Source organism: Pieris napi, chromosome 5 (assembly GCF_905475465.1).
Source record: "Pieris napi chromosome 5, ilPieNapi1.2, whole genome shotgun sequence".
Lineage (NCBI taxonomy): Eukaryota > Metazoa > Arthropoda > Insecta > Lepidoptera > Pieridae > Pieris > Pieris napi.
In genome coordinates this window covers 10,492,238-10,516,419 of record NC_062238.1, presented here as the reverse complement: position 1 = coordinate 10,516,419, position 24,182 = coordinate 10,492,238, and the positions used below count along the sequence as shown (strand labels likewise).

General features: G+C 33.7%; 2 protein-coding genes across 2 annotated transcripts in view; one reads left to right on the top strand and one right to left on the bottom strand.

Annotated features, from left to right (window-relative positions):
• Positions 1-11,744, top strand: part of LOC125049457 (nitric oxide synthase-like) — a 50,881-nt gene extending 39,137 nt beyond the window's left edge. Inside the window, exons 12-22 of the mRNA XM_047648767.1 lie at positions 81-154; positions 1,231-1,379; positions 2,544-2,773; positions 3,582-3,827; positions 4,856-5,009; positions 6,423-6,592; positions 7,699-7,909; positions 9,217-9,304; positions 10,100-10,367; positions 10,826-11,017; positions 11,488-11,744. Coding sequence (XP_047504723.1) covers positions 81-154; positions 1,231-1,379; positions 2,544-2,773; positions 3,582-3,827; positions 4,856-5,009; positions 6,423-6,592; positions 7,699-7,909; positions 9,217-9,304; positions 10,100-10,367; positions 10,826-11,017; positions 11,488-11,607 — 1,902 coding nt within the window. The 3' untranslated portion in view covers positions 11,608-11,744. The remainder of the gene's footprint in view (positions 1-80; positions 155-1,230; positions 1,380-2,543; positions 2,774-3,581; positions 3,828-4,855; positions 5,010-6,422; positions 6,593-7,698; positions 7,910-9,216; positions 9,305-10,099; positions 10,368-10,825; positions 11,018-11,487) is intronic.
• Positions 11,745-13,329: 1,585 nt separating this feature from the next.
• LOC125049593 (cilia- and flagella-associated protein 299-like) lies at positions 13,330-24,157 on the bottom strand. The gene is made up of 4 exons (XM_047648977.1): positions 23,977-24,157; positions 23,260-23,437; positions 22,150-22,347; positions 13,330-13,628 (listed from the first exon to the last, which is right to left on the bottom strand). Exons 1-4 carry the CDS (start codon positions 24,138-24,140, stop codon positions 13,458-13,460), a joined length of 711 nt encoding a protein of 236 aa, XP_047504933.1. The 5' UTR covers positions 24,141-24,157; the 3' UTR covers positions 13,330-13,457.
• Positions 24,158-24,182: the final 25 nt, after the last annotated feature.

Genomic DNA, 24,182 nt, shown 5'->3' with positions numbered 1-24,182 from the left:
AGCACATTCATTAAGGCATTTTGCAGTTTCTAGGAATGAAATTTTGCTTTGGTTTATGCTTATTAAATGGTATTTCCCAGACTTTTGCTGAACATCTATTTCAAATGCTGTATAATGAGAAGAAGAATCAAAATGAGCAGTTGGACAGTGCAGGGTAAGTTATACAAGAATACTAAAATTGCAGGCTTGTAAAGTTATTTCTGATGTTCTGTTAAATTGAAATATCCTTGGAACTGTTTAATCGTGTTTAATGTGAACACGTCTGCAAGATATTGAAAATATGCATCCATTTCCAGTTTTCGTAACAATCTGAAATAAAATATAATCTATTTTACACTATTGAGTAATTTAAGTAATGTTTTGGAGAGCAAGTCAGTAGAAGAAGTTTTGTTCTTAACATTTTAGGGGCCTTTTTAACTTTAAATAAAATAATATCAACGATTCGACTTGATCTAGAAGGAAAAGATGTTCTGAATGTGAAATTTATACTATTATATGTAATTTAAATTGATAAAATTTCTACGTATATCATACACAAAAAGCAGAGGCTACACATGTTGTCAAGAGAATATAAAAGGTTAACAGACATTTAGCTGAAGAAAAAATGTTCGTAAACGGATGTCTTATATAAGCCATTCAAGAATAACATTCATTAGATAGTATTTGTATTTTTATCTTTTCATTTAACTCTCCGTAGAGTTAGGGTCAGATATGACTTAGGTCAAATCAGACACAGGTCATAATCCTATATTTATTTTTAATTTGTTATATATTGAGGAAATCTTAAATTATTAAATGCCTCTATTAAGATATCGGCCCATGAAAAAGGTTAAAAAATTAATCAATTGAAAATTTGCATAAATTATTTCCAACGATATTGTTTACAATATTTAACTCTCATTATTTTTTAGCAGCCCTGCGATTCTGTAACTCACTTTTCGAACTCACACAGCGGTTTTCGCATCGGCGGTCGCTCTCAAATCAGTCGTGAAGCAGTCATTTTATGATTTGGTATTCTAATAAACAATAAACAACAAGCTCCCACTTTTCAGAAAGCCAAATCATAAAATGACTGCTTCACGACTGATTTGAGAGCGACCGCCGATGCGAAAACCGCTGTGTGAGTTCGAAAAGTGAGTTACAGAATCGCAGGGCAGTACAACTAACAATGGTTATAAAATTTTAAATCAAACAATTTCTCTTTGTTTATTTATGAACTGTTTCGTTTAGTTACAAGACCCCAACGCCAAAGTCTTTAATGAGGGCAAACAGTGTGATGACACCGCGCAATGAATACAAGAGGCAGTTATCTCGATTGGAGTCCAGTCGAAGTAATAATGAATACAAGCGATCACTGACACGGCTGGAATCTAATAAAAGTAAGGTCGACAGACACGTACACAATATTAACGTAAATTAGATATACAAATGGAGTTTCCTTTAAGAAATTAATTTTAAAAGTATTATTTGCATCTGCGAACATATTCAAGGATGGCGTGAAAAATATTTTGATATAACATAAAACAATTAGGTCGTAATTACAAAACAAATATAGGAATTACATTATATCTGTTTCTATGATTATTTTTTTGTGTTATTTACCCATCTATACTAATATTATAAAGAGGAAAGATTTGAATGTATGTTTGTAACGAATTGTCTCAAAAAGCTGGACTTAAACAATTCTTCACCAAATGAATGCTACATTTGCAAGAAAATAAGATTCCTACTTTTCCGATCCCTATTACTGCAGTTTTACTGTTACCAAAGGTGTGAAAAATGCCTATAAAATATCTTTCATCCCATGCGCTGCGAAAACTATTGATGATAGAACAAAAAATGTTCCACAATATTAAAGAACATATTAAAATCTACAAAAAATGTCACGATAGCTTGTAATGACTAAAATTATAACGAATTAGAAATTATAGCCTTACTCGTGAAAAGAAACAGACTTAAAATGTCTTATTCTTAATCTCAGTGAAATATAAATATTGCATATACTTTCTTATCTTTAACCGTTATTGTTTGTTTGTTTGTTTAATTTGCCATATATCCAAGTATTACATATAAATAAATATATAAATCAGTGGACCTACACCGCTACTCTTTTTCTTACTCTCTCTTTAGGTCTGAACCTCAGATTTCTGAATAGAATCAGTTAATTATTCTTAAATCTAATAGGCAAGTAGGTGATCAGCATCCAGTGCCTGACACACGCCGTCGACTTTTTGGGTCTAAGACATGTCAGTTTCCTCACGATGTTTTCCTTAACCGTTCGAGCGAATGTTAAATGCGCACATAGAAAGAAAGTCCATTGTTGCACAGCTGGGGATTGAACCTACGACCACAGGGATGAGAGTCGCACGCTGAACCCACTAGGCCAACACTTTTCAATTACACTTTCATTACTCAATTACATACAAAAAGTTGTCATTTCATTGTCGTGAAACTGAGCTTTAAAGTTTGGTAGTTTAAGAATTGTTTTATGTGTCCATTGTTCATGGCCATGCTGATAATGATAATGATTAAATTCTCTACAGGTAGTCTTGGGGGAACGTCAACAGCAGAACACATTGGACCATTAAGTAACGTATGCTATGCAGTTTTTGCGCTAGGGTCTAGCGTGTATCCGAAATTCTGTTTCTTTGGTAAAACAGTTGACAGAGTTCTAGAAGATCTTGGAGGTGAGAGGCTGTTAGACATAAATTGTGGTGATGAAATGTATGGACAAGAACAACAATTTAAGACCTGGTCGTCAAATATATTTCATGTAAGTAGTTAAGTGGTACATTATTGTTAATCTTTAGTTAGTTCTGATTAATTTTATACACAGATATTTTGAGACTGTACATTTTGATAGTTTGTGAATAAACCAAAGTCTATATATCTATACAACTAGCTGTCCCGGCAAACGTTGTTTTGCTATGTATATTATTTCTAGGATTTTTTTTAGTTCAATATAAATAACTGTCTACTATAATACAAAATTGGGGTTGATGGTAGAGGGGTGAAAATTAGGGGTTGTATGTATTTTTGTATGTTGTCTAATAAAAAAATAAAAAGCAAAAATGTTTTCTAAAAAATAAAAATAATATTTTGGGGTGGACACCCCTTATCACTTAGGGGCTTTGAAAGATACATGTTAGCCGATTCTCAGACTTACTGAATATGCATAAGAATCGGTTGAGCCGTTTCGGAGGAGTATGAGAACGAACATTGTGACACGAGAATTTTATATATTAGATAAGTCTATCTTAGGCCAGTATTCTGGAACGTCACTAAAACTTAAATCTTCTTTCAAGAACTGTAATTTTTTTTTCCTATTTGAACTTTGACATTACACAGTGCTCAAGTGATGATTGTTTGAGATGCCTTTGGATTAGTAAACCTAGAAATATAAACCCTTACAAATACATACATATATCACAAATTTATTTATTTGTATAAAGAATGCATGTATGTAATTATTGATATTATAAACATGTATATATGTATATTTATTTTCAGTTAAAAATAAACCCCTACAAATCATTAACATTAATTGAGAATTATACATTATTCCACTGACTGAATTTCAGATTGCATGTGAAACGTTTTGTATAGAAGAAAATGACACCGTTAAAAATGCACGAAAATCCTTCGGAGCAATCCCAATTACCAAAGACACAGTAAGGTTTAGTAATGTTGATAAAAATGTGCCAATAATATCAGCGCTGGAACAGAGTTATAAGAAGACACTGATAGCCTGTGAAGTACAGGAAAATAAGCCTTTAGGAGACTACTCATCAGATCGAGCCACTATTTTTGTAGATATGAAAGTCGATGTAAGTATTTTAATGTTACAAATATTATAAGGAAAAAGTTTCCTTTGAGTTTCATCGTTGCGCGCCTATACAGTGATTTATACGATGTGCGACATGTTATTTTTGTTAGTTATTCATATACAACCGTTAATTCTCAGTTTTTACCAAAGACTATGAATACTGTATAGGTTACCTTATAATTTTTGCACTCTTATAACTTAAGTCTTATGCTTTTGTCTTTTTCTGTGATATTGTGTTTTCGCTGTTATGAAAAGAGACAGTTGTTTGATATGTTATTTATCAATAAGGGAGTTAGTTGTTACGTATACGGATTAGGAATGCCTAATCCATGTTTGTAAAAGATTATATTGTACCAAGAGGCAGTACGTTATTACTATTAAATAGCTTGAAAGGTTCACTTTTATTGCGCGTATATATCTCGACACCTGGTGCTCCACAACACAGCCCTTGCTCTTTAACTTACAATAGCGGCGTTTTTATATGCAAGTTCGATATAGTTCTCTCTATATCCGCACCGCTGATGTTGCAACCTAATTTAATCTAAGTGGCGTTTGTGTTTTGTATATTTGAACAATTATGTTACACGCAATGATAAAGACACAAGGAAGTGGCTATTTAATACCTTCTTCGTTCCTTGAAGATGCAAAGATTTGGAGCTTGGTACATGGACCAAAGTTCTTAATTTAAAATTGTTACAATACAAGTTTTTCAATTGTTTTAAATTATACAGAGCAAATGATGACATTAATTTAAGAAATCTTTGACGTCAATAATAGCGTTAACGTTTATAATATTTAAATTAAAAGACAATTATAACTACTATTAATGCTGAGAAAATATACAAAAAACATATTGGAATATAATTACTAAAACTGTAGCCAGAAATGTTACTTGCTAAATGCCTTAAGGGGTTGTTCGTTTGTCTCAACAAATGTATATGCAAAATATCTTCCGCGTTTTTCAATAGCTAAATTAAATGCAACTGGTATTTTTCAAATACAAATTTCTTAATTGGAGTTGTATTTTAGATTGAGTTAAAATATGAACCAGGAGATCACATAGGAATAATGGCTTGTAACAGAGAGGAAATCGTAAACACTATATTATCAAGACTGAAAGAAAGTGATGCGTTTGAAAAACCAGTACAACTTCAGGTGATGAAGGAAACCCTCACTCCCATGGGTATGAACAAGTTTTATCTTATGTCTACTTACTCATTATATTTAGGCGTACAGACCTCGTAGACTAAATTAACATTTTAAAAACAACAACTCAGTATTTGCCGCGCACCACCACTATGTGCAATCAGCTTCCTACTGAAGTATTTCCGAACCAATTCGACTTAGGGTCCTTCAAAAAAAGAGCGTACCAATTCATAAAAGGCCGGCAACGTACTTGCGAGCCCTTTGCAGCAGCAGTGTTGGCCTTGTGGCTTCAGCGTCCGACTCTCATACCTGAGGTCATAGGTTCGTGCTCAGCCGGGGACCAATGGACTTTCTTTCTATATGTGCATTTAACATTTGCTCGAACATTGAAGGAAAACATCGTGAGGAAACCGACATATCCTAGACCCAAAATGTCGACGGCGTGTGTCAGGCACTGCAGGCTGATCATCTACTTACCTATTTGATTTAAAAATGATCATGAAACTGATTCAGAAATCTGAGGCCAAGACCTAAAGAGGTAGTACCGCCACTGATTTATTTTGTATACAAGTTATAGAACGCCTAACATGCCTAACGCCTGGCTTATTATCTCTCATAAGGCGGAAACATACTACTAAAACGCGACGCGACGTGTCGTGTCGACACCCGATGTCCATCGTGCACATTACCAATACACGACACCACGACACGCTTGCAAATTCAGAAGTCATTTAGCTGATTTATTTATCTTTTTATTCCCCGTGCAATGTGCCAGCAAGTTTTTACCAATTTGAGGTTCAGATTCGAGGAATGTTTGCAGCGCAATGGTGCACACCTGGATGATGTTATTTTTAAGAAATAAATTTCCCAGATGTCTATTTTAATTGAAATAAAAAATTGTATTTAGCTTTTTTATTGTATTTTTTTCAAATTCGCAAATCTTTCTGGCCCATCCTGTATTTTTCTAATATACTGAATTGATTAGCAGGTTATATTAGGGAGTTAGGATGTTGTTGTATTAAACTAACAACATCCTAACTCCCTGTTTTTGTCCTTGTATTGAGGTAATCTCATGTCATATAAAACAGAATATTGTTTCACCAACTCAATTAATTGTTCGTCGTTCATTTCGCCAAATAAATCCAAAAATATCTAAGTATATAAATTGACATTCGTGTCAAAAACTCGAAAGACTGACGCATGACGTCATCATCACAACATCCACAACACGCCGATCCAAATCGATTGGATGTTACCGCGTGTGATCACATGGCGTGTTGTCTATGTGCATCTGATCATATTAAATATATGGGATTGATAAGTACTGACATGCGTCGGATGGCGTGGTGTGGCGTCGCGTTTTGGTAGTATGTTTCCGCCTATAGACTCTTATACTTCGATATTAAAAAATAAAGCATTTTAGGTTAATATATTTTTACATTTTCTGAAGGTGCAATAAAAACATGGGAGAAACATGAACGCCTACCAGCTGTCTCAGTACGGGATTTATTTACTAGATTCCTAGACATAACAACCCCTCCGTCCACCAAAGTTTTGAAGTACTTGGCGAGTGTGTGTAGCGATAAAAGTGATGCAGAATGTCTGACAGAATTAATCGAGGTAAATATAAAGAAATCGGCAAAGATTACAAAATATGTTTTAATAATTTAAGTAACCAATTTGTGGGGTTGGGGTTTCTGAGCAATTTCTGTGTATGTAGATGACTTCTATTCTACCTTTGGGAAATTTATTCTACTTATGCAGTGATATAAATGAACGTAATGCATTTTGGTTTTCAATTGTGTATAACAAATATTAATAAAAAAGTGGGAAAACATACTCAAAATTAATTTATAAATTTAATATTTATTATTTGCGATTTTTTTTATACTTTTCCTCGTAAGTGAAGTCGTATAGTTAATTTAAATATTTATTTACGCGTGTATCAACGTAAGATAAGATTTTTCAAAATACACTCTATGATGGGGGTAGTATATTGAGATTTGAGAGTATACTTAGAGGGTATAAGAGGAAAGCATTTACTATCAATTTTATAAATAACTTAATTGTATTTTATTGTAGTTTTAGTTGTTATTTTTAGTCTGAGTTTGGCCATGCATGGGCTGTAAGTAAAATGATTAGAACACGTGTGTTATCTGTATCTTATATTCCATAATAGACACGTTTAGTAAATACTTATTTTGATATTGGTCAATCAGGTACGAAAAAACAATCTGTAAAGCAATGCGCAACAATTTGTTTTAAAGTATTTTTTTTATATAATTAAACCTGATAGAACTCTATATAAAGTGATAAACATATTTTTAAGCTATTGCATAGCTTCTATCGCGGGCCTCAAGCGTAGAGACCGCCGAATCCAGAAATTCCGTAACGAAAAAAACCTTGCACGTTAGAGCGGGACAGAACGCATACTGCGTATTCACATCTCTCTGACGAGATCGGTGCAGCCGGTGCGCGATAGAGTGAGGCAGACTATATAGGCGTTTTAAACTGAGTCTGGTAGAGTGGTAGATTGAATTGATTTATTAAAGAAAAAACTTGAATTAATATCAAAGAAAAAAAATACTGCATAAATAAATAATTATAATTGCATAAGTTAAAAAAAAAATGCAATAGCTTTACTGCGGCAGTCCCTGAGTGCCACACGTTTTTTTTTAATTACCAAATTCATATCATATAAAATCTATTATCTCATTATTTCACAGGACTCAAACAAGTATGACGACTGGAGATATCATTTCTATCCCAATCTAGCTGAGGTACTACAGCAAATACCATCATGTCGTCCTCAGGCGTCTCTGCTTGCCGCATTGCTGCCTCCGCTTCAGCCAAGATTCTATTCTATCTCTTCCTCACCGTTGGCACATCCAAACAGGATACACGTGACTGTCGCCGTGGTCATATATAAAACACAGAGTGAGTTAATATTAAGCTGCTGATTGTTTGGTTGAACGCTTAGCTCAGGAACTAAAAAGGCCATCAACGCACTCGCGAGCCCCTGGCATTGAGTGTCAATGGGCGGTGGTATCACTTAACAGGTGAACCTCCTGCCCGTTTGCATCGTGTTATATAAAAAAAGGAACTATTTGTGTTTTGTTCATTTATCGAGGAATGTTTTGAGATAACGTATATAATTTGACGACTCATTGGTCTAGTGGTTAGTACCCCTGACTGCGAAGCCATGGGTCCCGGGTTCGATCCCCGGCTGAGACGAACATCGATGTGATGAGCATTTGGTGTTGTGCTTAGGTCTTGGGTGTTTAAATATGTATTTATATGTCTTTCTATCTATAATATGTATGTATAGCCGTTGCCTAGTACCCATAACACAAGCTTCACCAGCTTAGCATGGGACTAGGTCAATTGGTGTGAATTGTCTTTAAAAAAAAAAAAAATATACCATCATTATGACCAATTTCACGAATGTAACTGTGGGTTGTCCTAAATAGATGATGTTCGTAACCTATCAAGTGAGGTAGGTACTAAATGATAATAAATTATAGTCTTAACCTAATTGCATAAAAAAACATGTGGCCCTGCAGGTTCCAGATGTACTGGAAACTGTTATTCGGGAGTCCGTTTCATCGTTTACCAAGGAGGTTTAAAGTCAAATAAAGCTAATCTTTTAACCCGATTTATTATAATTTCATTCGAAGTATTCAGCCTAAATGTAATTTCACATTTAAACAATGGCGCTTATAACTGGTTTATACTCAGTGTATGGCCCCTGTATATAGGCGGGGCATCCACGTAAATACTTATTTAGATTTTTAGTGAAATTTTTGTCACTTCAAGTAGACTTATATATGTTAACGTAAAATTGTAAACACCGTTAGATTGTAATCTATCTCGCGAGATTATAAACTGTCGAAAGATTGTGAACCTCAGCTTACTGCTTACAATTTAACGTATTATTCGGTAGATTGTACTACACCAACTTAGTTATCATTCAAACTTCTTTGGTCAATTACAGATTAATTTTACTTTCCAACAATTTCATATAACTACCGAATAATAATACGTTAAATTGTAAGCAGTTCGTTGAGGTTCACAATCTTTCGACAGTTTATAATCTCGCGAGATAGATTACAATCTAACGGTGTTTACAATTTTACGGTGACATATATATAAAGTGCATCGACCTGAAACAGACCCACGTAGAGTTGTAGCGCCTCTGAATTACTTATAAAAGCTAGTTTTATTTTGTCTCTTAATATGTTTAGATGGAGAAGGCCCGACACATTATGGTGTGTGTTCAACGTATTTACAAAGTCTAAAGCCGGGTGATGAAGTCATCGCGTTTATAAGAAGGTAAATATTAGCTGCATTTCATTTCAATAAATTTAACAAATCTTAGGATTTACCCACTTAGCAAATCTTTGGAATGTTATGTTTAATGTCATTATTAAAAAATATATTTATATTTGTTTTCAACACACAAATATACAGTATCTACAATATTCTTAAGTTAAAACAAATTTGGTCCCTGTGGCCAGTGGCTTTAATGCTGGCAGCATTTCCTAGATGTATAGCGATACTTATTCGTTGTGCGAGGAAAGCTAGGTCTGGAGTCACCGGTACTATCTACCAGGCGCCGACTTAAATCTTCTTCAAAAGCAGGCAGGCAGTAAAGCAGTCATTTTATGATTTGGCATTCTGAAAAGGTGGGAGCTTGTAGTTTATTGTTTATCAGAATGCGAAATCATAAAATGACTGCTTCACGACTGATTTGAGAGCGACCGCCGATGCGAAAACCGCTGTGTGAGTTCGAAAAGTGAGTTACAGAATCGCAGGGCTGTGATCAGTGTTTGTCTTTTGTTTCATGTTCGCAGTCCCCAAAAAAAATTATATTCCTTTATAAGCAGGCAATGTCAGTGCATTGCTAATTAAAAGTTTATCATATTGCTAAGTGAAAACATAAAAATTTGTTTCAGTCCTAAATCTGTTGACAAACTTTCTAGCGGAGTTACATCGATATTTTAATATTTTAATTAATAATGAACAGTGAACACTTATCTTCTAGTCTATTATACCTTTAAACGCACTATTTTGATTTTTGAGTGTATACTTGTACAGTCGCTTTTCATATTTTAATTACGTTTTCAGGGCCCCAAACTTCCACATGCCATCCGACACATCTGTTCCTCTCATATTGGTGGGGCCCGGATCCGGCATAGCCCCCTTCAGGGGGTTCTGGCACCATCGAAGGCATCTCATACAAAACAACAACGTGAAGGACCATGGACCTATGTGTTTATTCTTTGGGTGCCGATATAGAGGAATGGACTTGTATAAGGACGAAAAGCAAGAAGCTATTAAAGATGGCGTTTTAAATAAAGCCGTGGTCGCCTTTTCAAGAGAGCCTGTAAATAAGGTATGGTTTTTTCATACTTTATATATTTTTAGAGTATTTTTCTATTATTGTGTATTATTAATAAGATATTACCTACGCATCGAACCAAGTGATTCACTATAATATCCATTAAGGAAGTTTAATTTATAAGTCTATCTAATATATTTAGGAGCAGTGTTGGCCTAGTGGCTTCAGCGTGCGACTCTCATCCCTGAGGTCGTAGGTTCGATTCCCGGCTGTGAACCAATGGAGTTTATTTCTATGTGCGCATTTAAGATTCGCTCGAACGGTGAAGGAAAACATCGTGAGGAAACCGACTAGTCTTAGACCCAAAAAGTTGACGGCGTCTGTCAGGCACTGAAGGTTGATCACCTACTTGCCTATTATATTGAAAAATAATCATGATGCCTAGGCCTAAAGAGGTTGTAGCGCAACTGATTTACTTTATTTTATATATATTTATTGCGACCACATTTCAGAAACACGTACAAGCACTTCTAGAAGATGAAGGTGCTGAAATAACAACTATGCTTCTTGAGCGAGGAGGTCATTTCTACGTATGCGGAGACTGTAAAATGGCTGAAGAAGTTCAACAGAAACTCAAAGAAATCATCAGAACACACGGAAAACTATCAGATACAGAAGTCGATGATTTTATGTTATTTTTAATGGTAAGGGTTGATTTAAATATGAAAGTGTTCAATTGCTTATTGTATCAGAGGAAAACATCTTTGTTAAACTTTACTATATGGAAAAGATACTATATTTTATACATAAGTTAAAATACATTATCTTTATTAATCTGAAGTATACATATAGGCAAAAGTGAAACAGCAATAAATACCTAAGAAGAAGAAATTATATCAGATACGGCAAGTCAACAAAAATAAATTTTAAATTCAGAATTATTTTAAATTTTCTGCTATATACATTGTCAATCTACAAACTGGTTCCACTTCCTTTACAGATATAACATGAACCTTGTTAACCAAAAAATATTTTTCTTTAATCAAACTCGTGCAACCTCTAAGAACAAGGAAATGTCTTTGGAAATAAAAAACAAAGACAATTAAAATAACGTTATTCTTCTTATGAAATGAAATCAAATTGTTCTGCAATTTTAGTCATTTTATATTTTCAGGAAGAAAATCGTTATCATGAAGACATCTTCGGTATAACATTACGAACGTCCGTCGTCCATACCGCATCACGGGAAACTGCCAAAAGATCGAGACTGGAATCTGGTCAATCACAGACATAACTACCGAATATTGTTCTTAATTTAAATTCGCATATTTTGAGGCTCGGTGACGAAAAGTTAAAACTAGTTGTATTCAGCTTAGATAGTTTTGTTCGCTTTGAAATTACATATTTAAATTGTAAAACGTGAGTTCAAACCTTTACAAGAAATTTAGAAAATTATTCAATTGAAACTAAAAAGTGATAGTGTTCCTTGCTTTTTGAATCAAAAGTCTAAATCATTTATTCGTATAGGTACACTTATGAACGTCAAAAAAGAAATACATAATTCTAATTTTACATTTACTGCCAGTTCTCAAATCAAGGGCGTAGAACGGAAGAGAAGAACTGGCAATAAACTCTCCGCCACTCTCTTATCGCCAAGTTTTTTAATAATAAAATACATTAAAAACAAAGATTTGTCATCTACCAGCAGGACGCATGGTGAAATAGGAGCACTCACTTACATTCTCGTATGCAACTGATCTTTTGTCTTATGTTGAAACTAGGATAGTTAATTTAATATTTAAGAAAGACATATATTAAGTGCTCAGTAATACGGCTTTTTATATTTAATACATTCTACACAGATTTATGAAAGTTTTAATAATGCTATTGTATTGAATTGTATTGTCTTATTCATACTCTCGAATAGTTATTAAATGTTTAATCCGTCTCTCTCATAGCATAGAAGACAGTTTTTAACTTATCGAGGATTATAGCTAATGTATGAACATCGTATAAAAAATATAATGACAATAATTAAAGCATGTTATGTTCTAAGTAACCAAAGCAAAAAGTATTACAATGATACATTTTTTATTATATATTTATAAAGAAAATGTCTTTTATTTATGAATCACGCCAAAATAGTTTTAAATGCCAGAGTCCTGAGCACACTTTGAGATAGTTGAAGGGTAGGTATCATGATCTGACATGATTACTATAATGTCAGATCATGACAGCTCAAACGCTACCATAGATCATAAATATTTTCGATGGTCCATAGAACATAAATATTTTCGATGGTTCATGTTCCGTTTAGTTATAAACACATCCACAGAGCTGTGCTCAAGTTTTCACAGAAAAAACCATACTTACTCAATTACGTCAACTACTCCAATTTTCCGAACCAAAATCGGCTTAGGGTCCTTCAAGAAAAGTACCAATTCTTAAAAGGCACTCGCGATTCCTCTGGCATAGAGAGTGACCATGGGCGGCGGTATCACTTAACAGGTGGGCCGTTTGGCCTGTTCTATAAAATAAAAAAAGTCCGTGCGTACAAAGTACACATGTCCAAAGTGAAACTTTTTTGGCAAACTAATTTTTAAGTCTTATACATATTTATACAAATCTAAAAATTTCCGAGACTTAGAGGGAAGGTATAAGGAAGATATGTTAGGAATTTAATTGTCATTAAAAAATTGAGTGTCGAAAATTAATAGAAATAAAAAAATTAATTTATTTCTTCGATAATAAAAACACGCGTTTTAATTTACAATTCGTCATTTGAGATTTTACATAAAATATAAAATTCTAATAATTCTTTACGAAATTTTAATTTTAAAAATATAATTTCTATAAGGTAATTTCCCCTTCTCAGTCTCTCTCAATCGCTCTCTTTTCTTCGACAAAAACGCTGCACATCTTCGTGACGTAAAAATTTTACCCTCATGCGCCTAAAGAAGTTTCACTTCAAAAACTCCATTTCACGTATATTTCACGCTAAGGGTTACTTTTATAGATCAATCGTGTAAACGTCGCGAATGAAACAACAATATTTTTTATTTATTATTTTTTACATTACATTTCGAATATCATACAAACATTCCTTTGATATGGAAATATAAATTATGATAATAAAAGTTCAACTCAGCTCTTTCGCCTCACAACATGGTCGTATATTTCAATGTGTGTGTATTTGGGCGAATATATACGTTGCTTGCTTGTGTTCTGGCCGGGATCCTGTTGTGGGTCTGGGCAGATTATTTTGTGGTCATGACGGTTTTGGAATAGAAGACCACGGTCTGGGTCCATAACGGGCTGGTAATGAAAAACAAATGCATCATCTTCTCTTAACTATTTGTTAAAAAGCTAAATTGAATTAATTATCATAGTTTATTAAGTACCTACATACGTCACATTAGAAAATATTGATCTACTTTAATTTAATCGAACTTTACTGCTTTCCGTCTGTAATAAATCTTTATTAAAGAATATCATGCTACAGAGAATTGTTTGTTATTTGTAATCACTGTAACTGAATTAAAAACCCGAAAACAATTGATGTAAGATGAAACACACAGTATTTTTTTTAAACAAACTAAAGTAGAACTTCGTAACAAGTTCAATTTAAATTCCCAATCTAATTTGAATCGGATATGCATTGGAGTGACGGAAACTATGCAAGAATTCCATTGGAAACTTCACCGCTCCATCGGCATTCGACTTGGCCGCAAAAACCGACCAATCATTTGGCAATCAGAATCAAGCTACACTGCTCTTCATAAACAAAAAAACCATTGTAAAAAATGTGTGTAAAAGACCATTAAGTAATATACGTACTTTACTATTGGTTATATAACTTTTTATTAGTTACTAGCAGACTCGGCCAAGCTTTGCTTTTGTTATATTACATAACTAGCCGTTTCCGCTGGGCGAATAGGAAATAAAAAAAAATTTATGTTTAATTATTTTTAATTTTTTCATATTTTTATTATTCTTCTTTTTAACTTCCCGCTAAGAAACTTGAAAATTTTCGAAAATCGAGTTTTTAACAGATGTTGACGTTTTGAGGTTCTAGGAAGCCTCCCCGAATGTTTCCGCGGTGAAGTCCGTACGTATAAATTTTCATAAAAGTAAAACAGCAATAAAAAAATGAAGGAACGTTGTAATTAAAAAAATAAATAGCCATAAACCATCTAGGAAAAAATTCGTCAAATTTTAAACGGTAGGAAAACACCAGTCATGGGGACCCATGGGGACCATGCTTTTTTGGTCGTTTTGCCATTAAATTGTAGCTTATGTGAAACGTTGGTACTTTCAACACAGCGCCATCTGTTAGAATTGTGACTGTCAAAACAACGTGACACGTAATTTATATATATGTATTAAGATTTGAATAAGGAAATTCGTTCCATTGTTTGAGGCAGTTTCTGCCGCACACCCCATATGTGGAACCAACTGCCCACTGAAGTATGTCCGAAAAAATTCGACTAAAGGTCCTTCAAGAACAGAGCGTACCAATTCTTAATATCCGGCAACGTACTCGCGAGCTCATGGGCACCTAATGTTATTACTTAACATTAGGTGAGCCTCCGGCCCGTTTGCCTCCTGTTCTATAAAAAAAGGAACTGACCTAACCCGTAAACGTACTACCAACATTGTTAGGTCTCTATTATAGATATTTCGCTACGGTGATTTAATTATTCGCCTTATAGAGCAAGATCCCAGGGCCGCCAGACGTCACGTATTTTCTGACGGATGAAATGTGGACGATTGGGTAGTGTTAGTATGTACTATGATCGTATGCCTACCTGCTAGCTTGGTCAATCGGCCAATTTCCAGGTATCAGGTAATCAAGGTACACAAAAACATTACTTACTTCACGTAAATTCTCATGACTGATTTTTATATATGTTTTCGAGTGTATAGTTAAAAATAAATTGTCAATACTCCCAGACACTTTCCGTCGGCCATATTGCTTAACAGACGCTTTAAGGGTCTCAAAATAATTAGTCAACTTCACGTAAATTCTGACGCTCCATTTTTATATATGTTCATCCGACAACTATTTTAAAAGCTTTGACAAGAAGACAGACCGATCCAAGGGGCCAATCATCCCCTAAACTAAATTTTAATATCTCTATGAGTGGGAGAGCATTATCTACGCGCACTGAGTGAGACCGACTGCGCTGTTAAAGCCATGAAAATTACTTGAACAGATATTTTATAATTTTTAGAACTTTTGTTGACAAGTAAATTATAGAAACAAAAATAAGAAAAAAATTGACACATAATAAATAATACTAAAGTTAGCCGACATTTTTTTTTTTTTCAATTTATTAATTAGAACTAAACAATATTTTTTTAAAATACCACTTATATTTAAATAGCAGCAATTTTTTTAATTAATTATTTATTGGAAATTTGGAAACAAAGTGGAAAAATATTAATTCTTCAATATTTCTTAACAGTGGCTTTTAATCTTCATTATCATCATTAACAAATATCAATCTTGAAATTGAATATCTAAATCGTGATCGTCATCATCAGCATTATCCTTATTTTCTTCCTCTGTAAAAAACAAGTTAAACAATGAAGGTCTGAAAAAACTAAAAAGATACAAATAATATGAGAAACGAAAATAATTTACCTGATTGTTCTTCCAGCGACTCACTGACAAAACCCGGTAATTGATCTCCATCGAACCAATGAAAATCATATTTACCATCTTGTAGTGTCCAGCCATTGTTTTCGGGGTTGAAAATATTTATCATCTTCATACTTGCATTGTTCCAAAGCTAGCCCGTCGAAACTGTTGCCAAAGGTCACTTTTACAAGGTGGTAAGTTACTGGCATCGAAGTTTCTTAAATTCTTTCGATTGAATTCTTCATTTATATCAGATACCATGTATGTAAATGATAAACAACTGTAGTCTGGCAGCATCTACATGAATTATTCCAGGAACGTTGTAAACATCACAGATAAATTTTTGTATTATGTTGAATACACGTTCTTCTTCATCTACATCACCAACAAAATCCAACGTACCAAAACGGTGAAATGCTTGTTGGTACTCTTCATTTTTCTTCAAAATATTAAACGGCTTTTGCTTGCCCTTTTTGAATAATAATAATTTTTCAAGTAATTTTCATGGCTTTAACAGCGCAGTCGGTCTCACTCAGTCTCATGCGCGTAGATAATGCTCTCGCGCTCCCACTCATAGAGATATTAAAATTTAGTTTAGGGGATGATTGGCCCCTTGGATCGGTCTGTCTTCTTGTCAAAGCTTTTAAAATAGTTGTGGGATGAACATATATAAAAATGGAGCGTCAGAATTTACGTGAAGTTGACTAATTATTTTGAGACCCTTAAAGCGTCTGTTAAGCAATATGGCCGACGGAAAGTGTCTGGGAGTATTGACAATTTATTTTTAACTATACACTCGAAAACATATATAAAAATCAGTCATGAGAATTTACGTGAAGTAAGTAATGTTTTTGTGTACCTTGATTACCTGATACCTGGAAATTGGCCGTTTGACCAAGCTAGCAGGTAGGCATACGATCATAGTACATACTAACACTACCCAATCGTCCACATTTCATCCGTCAGAAAATACGTGACGTCTGGCGGCCCTGGGATCTTGGACCATTAGGTTCACCGCTAAATTCTATTACAAGGAACTGAACATTTATTAATTTATTTTTAATTTACAGTTTTTGTTACTACCTTGACAGACACATGACATGACATGACAACTCTTTTAAATGAATAAAACCGAATCAATAGATTTTATTTGAGCTTAAATTAAAATATATTTGTTCATAAAATACTTCATTCAAACGTCGGCAATAATTTCCAATCAAAAGTAATATGAGTAATATCGATCTCCTGAACTCTAATAAGCTGTCAATAACATCGAAGCAATACATCCCATTATAATGCGAGTTGAAGCTTGTGGCTTGTGAAAGACAATATACATACGTATTCATTTATATTAGATTCCTTGTGTATTTAAATTCATACTATAAAACGATGACAAAATTTAAACAGTCGAGTCTAGTTGAGTCTATTTAATGTTTAAAGAACTTTATTTCTCAATACAAAAAGTGATCATTTTTACACGAGAATCTTAATATCATGATTATATTAAGATGCACCCCATCAGACAGCTGTTCTCATTTTAGGCTCATTCTGATATGTATCTTTAATACAAAAGTCAAATCAAATCAAATCAAATCAAAAATCATTTAATCATGTAGGTAACACATTGTACACTTATGATAGTCTAGTCGACAAGTTGAAAATGGAACAAAATAGAGATACTGCTCTTAAAATTATGTGCGATAGCTAATTGGATCCGGAATGACGTCTAGAAAAATGTGCTAAAAGCGTGTATTAGCACATAAAAAATTGCAAAAGTTATAGACAATTAAAGATGAAAAAAAATGGCATTTAGTTTTTTGCCAATATTTAATAAACTATTAATATTTAAGAAATTTCAAATAAAGATTCTGAAAGAGAAGGAAATTTCCAATAAAATCTCCTGACTCCCGGAGCTCTATCTCCATTATTTATAATTTTACTTAACGCTGAAAATAGGTCTGCGGGTGACATTATTTAATGTGCCGTAGTCGCTTTTGACGCCACGCGCGAATCCTAAAAATGTCACCCGCAGACCTATTTTCAGCGTTAAATTAAAATTATAAATAATGGAGATAGAGTTCCGGGAGTCAGGAGTTTTTTATTGGAAATTTCTTCCTCTTTCAGAATCTTTATTTGAAATTTCTTAAATATTAATAGTTTATTAAATATTGGCAAAAAACTAAATGCCATTTTTTTTTCATCTTTAATTGTCTATAACTTTTGCAATTTTTTATGGGCTAATAATACACGCTTTTAGCACATTTTTCTAGACGTCATTCCGGATCCAATGAGCTATCGCACATAATTTTAAGAGCAGTATCTCTATTTTGTTCCATTTTCAACTTGTCGACTAGACTATGACGTGTCAGTAAAGAAATACATATTAATGCTTCTAATTTTACATTTACTGCCAGTTCTCAAATCAAGGGCGTAGAACGGAAGAGAAGAACTGGCAATAAACTCTCCGCCACTCTTTTTAATAGGTATTTAAGATACATATCAGAAAATAAATTGGTTTAACACACTAATATTTCTTATTTTAGAGGGTTATTTATTTAATAATCGCCCTCATAGTTAATCGACCTCTTCAAACAATTTGTACGCGGCTTAAAAATTTATAAGTAAACTAGCTGACCCGGCAAACGTTTGTTTTGCCATGTATATTATTTCTAGGAAACATTTTTTTAATTCAATAAAAATAACTATCTACAATAATAAAAAATAGGGGTTGATCGTAGAGGGATGAAAATTAGGGGTTGTATGTATTTTTGTATGCTGTATCATGAAAAAATATTTTTTCTTTTTTTTAACATATTACGATAATATTATATAACACTATTAGACGCATTCAGGCATACTGCTGCTTAGGTAGCCGCAATATAACCAGTGCTTCGATCATTAAACCAGTTAATTAAGCGTTGCAAAGCTATTGTCTACATACAAGTTACTCTGACGCAATCAGTTGAAGTTGGGAACTATTCATAAAAACAAATGACACTCAAAAACAATAAACAAGTGACAAAAGTCCCAATTCAAAATTTAGTACGACACGAGAGCATTCATCTTTTGATAGTGAAACTTATTTAATAACGTGAAAAGCGAGAAAAAACGATACATTCGGCACCTGGAGGGATTTGCATTTCAGCGCTTTACTGAAATACTTTCGCATTTGCAAAGGGAATATTGTATGAGATGCGATAGAGACCCGTAGTTTCGGAAATGTTGAATCAAAAATTGCTTGTTCGGACTAGCCCCAGCGTCGTACTGACACGGAAATACTTTTGTAATACGTTTGTAACTTAAATGTCACGAATGTTGTACTATACATTCATTTATTTATATTGAACGTATACATCTATATATATAAAAATGAAACCCGTTTTCCGTTGTCACGACATAACATGAAAACGGCTTGACCGATTGGTCTGATTTTTTTTTATAATATTCCTTGAAGTGCGAGGATGGTTCTTACGGAGAGAAAAATTTAAAAAAATTGAGTGAAAAAGTCTAAAAACAACACTTTTCTATATTCCCATACAAAATTTTCGTAATAATACTTAAAAGTCAATTTGAACTTTAATACCATATCATAAAGTTCAAATGTTAGTAGAGGGGTTCCGGGAAGGTAAATTTTTATTTTTTGACATAATGTATTTGTTGTCTTATCAACTTTCTTTTTTTTATCTTACTAGCTAGACCGGTGTCCCGAATAGCAGAATAAGTATTTAAAAAAATAAAGAATCAACTGTTAGGCGGTACGATGTTCGCCAGGCCAGCTAGTTACTAATATATTTATTTTGATGGGTACGTCAGAAAGCGACATCGTCCGCCGTTACTTCATGTGCCCACAGCTAGACTAACCTTCTGAAAAGGGCACATTTGATTCGGTGTATTAATTTAGTTAACGAATTACAGGTTAACGGACCTTTTTCATTGTCCGTCGAGTGAACTGGCAAAAGTTCTTTTATTTGTTAGTGCCTATAGTAGTTTTAAGTTTTTTTTTATTATGTAATTTTGTTTTTCTTAATTAATTTTGTGTTGGCTTTTATGTTTCGTCTGTAAATTTTATTCACTTATTGTTCACTCTTTTCAATTTAGGGTCGACTGTTAGGTCAGGAGTGTTTAAAAGAAAAGAAAAGAAAAGAAAAGAAAAGAAAAGAAAAGAAAAGAAAAACAAAGAAAAGAAAAGAAAAGAAAAGAAAAGAAAAGAAAAGAAAAGAAAATAAATTAAATTCGAACTTTATCTTTTTCTTGCATTTTGGTATCTGCACACGCAAACATCTCCTGATGTTCACTTATATGCCGCCTATGGCCTGATTGCCTCCGAGTAAGTCAACTAGACTTTTAAAAATTGGTACCTAGGTGTTTTTCTCGACTCAAACCTGTCCTAAGTCCAACTGTTTTGGAGTTTACCAGAGTATAGTCAATAAAACAATTTTCTATTACAGTAGAACCTCTATAAGTCGAACATCAAGGGAGACGCCAAAAAATTCGAGTTATAGAGTTTTCAACTTATGGAGGATTTCGACTTAGGCGGATTTTGATTCGACATAAAGAGTTAGAGGTTTATTCTTATACATTTTGAGAGCAAGCAAACACGTGTTTCCATGAGTCATAAATTTATTATTGTATACTCCTAAAATGTTTTCTAAGAAACAATAGTGTACTCACATTGTCGGCAAGTTCTTAAAGTCGGTAACTTATTTTTGTTCGAACAATAGAGATAATAAATTCTAAATGATCAAGTTGTAAAGGTTGTAAAATAAAACGTTCCTATGTTCGAGATACAGAGGTCCAATTTAATTTCTCGAGTTATAGAGTGAAAATATGTACCAAAATGGCTTGGAGGGACTCGGTGATTATTTCGATTAACAGAGGGTCAAGATTTCAAGTAATGGAGGTTTTAGTGTTTTAAGGGAAGGGAACAAAACATTTTTTCGAGATTTGGAGGTTTTTGACTTATCGAGGTTCGACTTAACGAGGTTCTACTGATATAGTAGAAAGTTTGCGCTTAAATCAACTTTCAACGTACGTTCAAATACAGCTTTACATGAAGGTTAATATGGTGAAACTTATAAGCTCTATAAACTTTTGTTAAAGCCATTAAATTTGTAGGGTTTAGTCTAAATACGCGTAGTTATGGACCACTAAATTAAAAGGTTCAAACTTTATAAAATAATCCCTCCTAGCAAAAATTATTACGTACCTTGGATAAAATATGCATAGAACATTACAAGCACATTATATCATCTATGGACAGGCAGCAAATATATTTATACAACCTTTTTAGTCAATTGTAAAACCGAGCCGATTTACTGTTTTACTAAATCATAAAAACTCGTGCTTCATAATAGTTTGGTAACTAAAACTTTTATGACATTTTAGAAATCTGAAATTCCATCAATTAGAGAAATCACATACACTGTGTCAAGTTATTTGCGTACAAAGAATACAGCTTAAATTTACGTAGTCCAAAGTTGATGCGGGCCGCTATTTTTGAATTATTTATCTGATAGTCCGCGAGGAGTGCTAAGCATAATTAGGTATAATAAACTCGGATGAATACTACATAGAGTGTAAGTCATTTAATAGGTTACAGACGGATTGAAAGGCAGTCCTGTGGTACTTTTACGATCGTTTTGTTTATAAAAAGGTTAGTAATGGGTAAGCCAAGAATAGAGAGACGTGTAAACAATTGGGAGATGCCTATGTACAACCTCACCAAAGTGGTTGCTAATAAATTATTATTTATGCTATGTAAATTAGATTTAAGAATAATACTGTTTAATAAGAATAGCATCTAAGTTAAAAAGGTCAGCGAGTAAAGGGCTTTTATTATTTTTATTTAAGTAATGGAAAAGGCCAGCAACGCACTTGCGAGCCCTCTACCAATGTGAGTGTCTATGGGCGTCGTTATCATTTAACATCAGATGAGCGTAGCAAGTTTTCCCTGCTACACAAAAATTAAAATTCAGCTGTCAAAATAAAATTTCAAATTAAGTCTACTTTGCTGAATATCAGCCTTATAACCTCAGTTAGGCATATCAATAATAATACTTCCGCAACTGAGAGACTGTTTTAAATTAAGATTTTTAGTTCCGAAAGCTCTTCAGGTAAGTTAGTTACTCTAACTTACCTAGTCTACTCAATCAATAATTTTTTCACATCAAATATATTTTCTTATTATAATACCTTATAATTCCTGCTGATATTACTTCGCACAGTGCCATGCCTCCAATGATAATAACCAAGATCACTGTCCCGGGGCAATAGCATTTTGTTTCCTTTAAAAAATGGCGCCCAATTTTCCACAATCAGCCGATGAGCGTAATCAATGTAGCCGGAAATTTCAAAACCGCCTCTAGTGAAGTGCCGAATGAAAATTATCGACTGCAAATAACGGTGTGTGGTAAATTTAGGCAACAACTATAAATAAAAAGCAATAGCAAATGAAATATACAAATTGTGATTTTTTTAATTTCAAGCTATTGTTCCAAACCCGATGGCGAGACTATCTGTGAAAGAGGCGTAATTTTATATTTCAAATGGATAATTCAAAACCTCTTAAAACTCAAGTGTGTCCTTTAATCACAAATAGAAATGAACAATTGACTTTTGTTTGTAAAATAAAAATAAATCAATGGCCTTCAGATTTCTGTATCTGTTTCATGATCATTTGTTTATCTAATAGGCAAGTTGGTGATCAGCCTGTGCCTGACGCCCTCGACTTTTTTGGGTTTAGACCCAACCCTAAGGCAAGCTGGTTTCCTCACGATGTTTTCCTTCACCGTTCGAGCGAATGTTAAATGCGCACATAGAAAGAAAGTCCATAACTTTTGTTTGTATTAGGATAAATTTATAAAATTTATTTTAATTTCAAGTATTCAAAATACGCAGAGCAGTGTTGGCCTAGTAGCTTCAGTGTGCGACTCTTATCTCTGAGGGCGTAGGTTCGATCCCCGGCTGTGCACCAATGGACTTTCTTTGTATGTTAACATTCACTCGAACGGTGAAGGAAAACATCGTGAGGAAACCAACATGTTTTAGACCTAAATAGTCGACGGCGTGTGTCAGGCACAGGAGGCTGATCACCTACTTGCCCATTAAATTTAAAAATGAACATGAAACAGATTCAGAAATCTGACGCCCAGACCTAAACAGTTTGTAGCGCCACTGATTTCTTTTTAATTTTTTCTTCAAAATACGTGTAAATTTCATATTTTAACAAAATTGAATATTTGTGAAAAATTATGCACAGAAAATTGTATGATTCGTTATTGGTATGACGTATGGTATACTTACCTGAAGAATACCAACTCTATTTGCCCTCTCCCTTACAGCCAGTTCTCTACTAAACGCATCACCTTCATCAGCACCCTCACTAACCAGTACATAAGGCTTCACAGTCGGGTAAACTATACCATGTATTACTTTCCGACGTTTGTAGAATTCTTTCTCTTGCAATGTGTCACCGTTTGCCCTGTGAAAGGAATATTGCAATCCGTCTAAAACAATTTCACAAAATGTTGGCTTTATTTAAATTTTGTTACTGAAAGACTGACATTTTGTAGTCCACAATTGCGGATTTAGTATAAGTCAGAATAAAATATAATATTTTCATTCACATATTACTTACTGTGGTTAAATTTTTAGATGTAGCCCCGTTGCTGATATAATATTTTGTTTGATAGCCATATAGATCACCCACTTACGTATAAAGTGAAATGATCAGTGAAACATGCAGGTAATCGGTGATTCATAAGTGGTGGTAGTTGTTGGTAGCTATCTATAGTAGTATGTCGTATTCGCTGTCTAAAAGTTGTTCAAAAATGTTAAAAATATTCTTATTGATTTTAAATCGTAATCAAACAATTTTTACGACTTTAATGCATTTACAAAGCAATAAGCGTTCAATAGTATTTGTTTGTCGTGACCAAAATGTAATGAAGTAGCCAACTAAATAAACGATCCCGTTTCTATTTCCCAGCGCAAATCCCTGAACAAACATTAATATTTTACCTATAACCAAATGCTGCGATAGTTCGGGCCGAGGGTATACTTCTGAGATTCCGCAGGTCAGCAATTTCAATGAGTGAATCTAAATAATCCTCCCATGTTTCAAATTCCAACAGCCGCCGGTCGGCCTCCACGCTCGCTGGGTATTCGTTCTTTTTCTCCGCCATGTTTATGCCACCCTGGTCCTATTTGTATATATATCTAAAAAT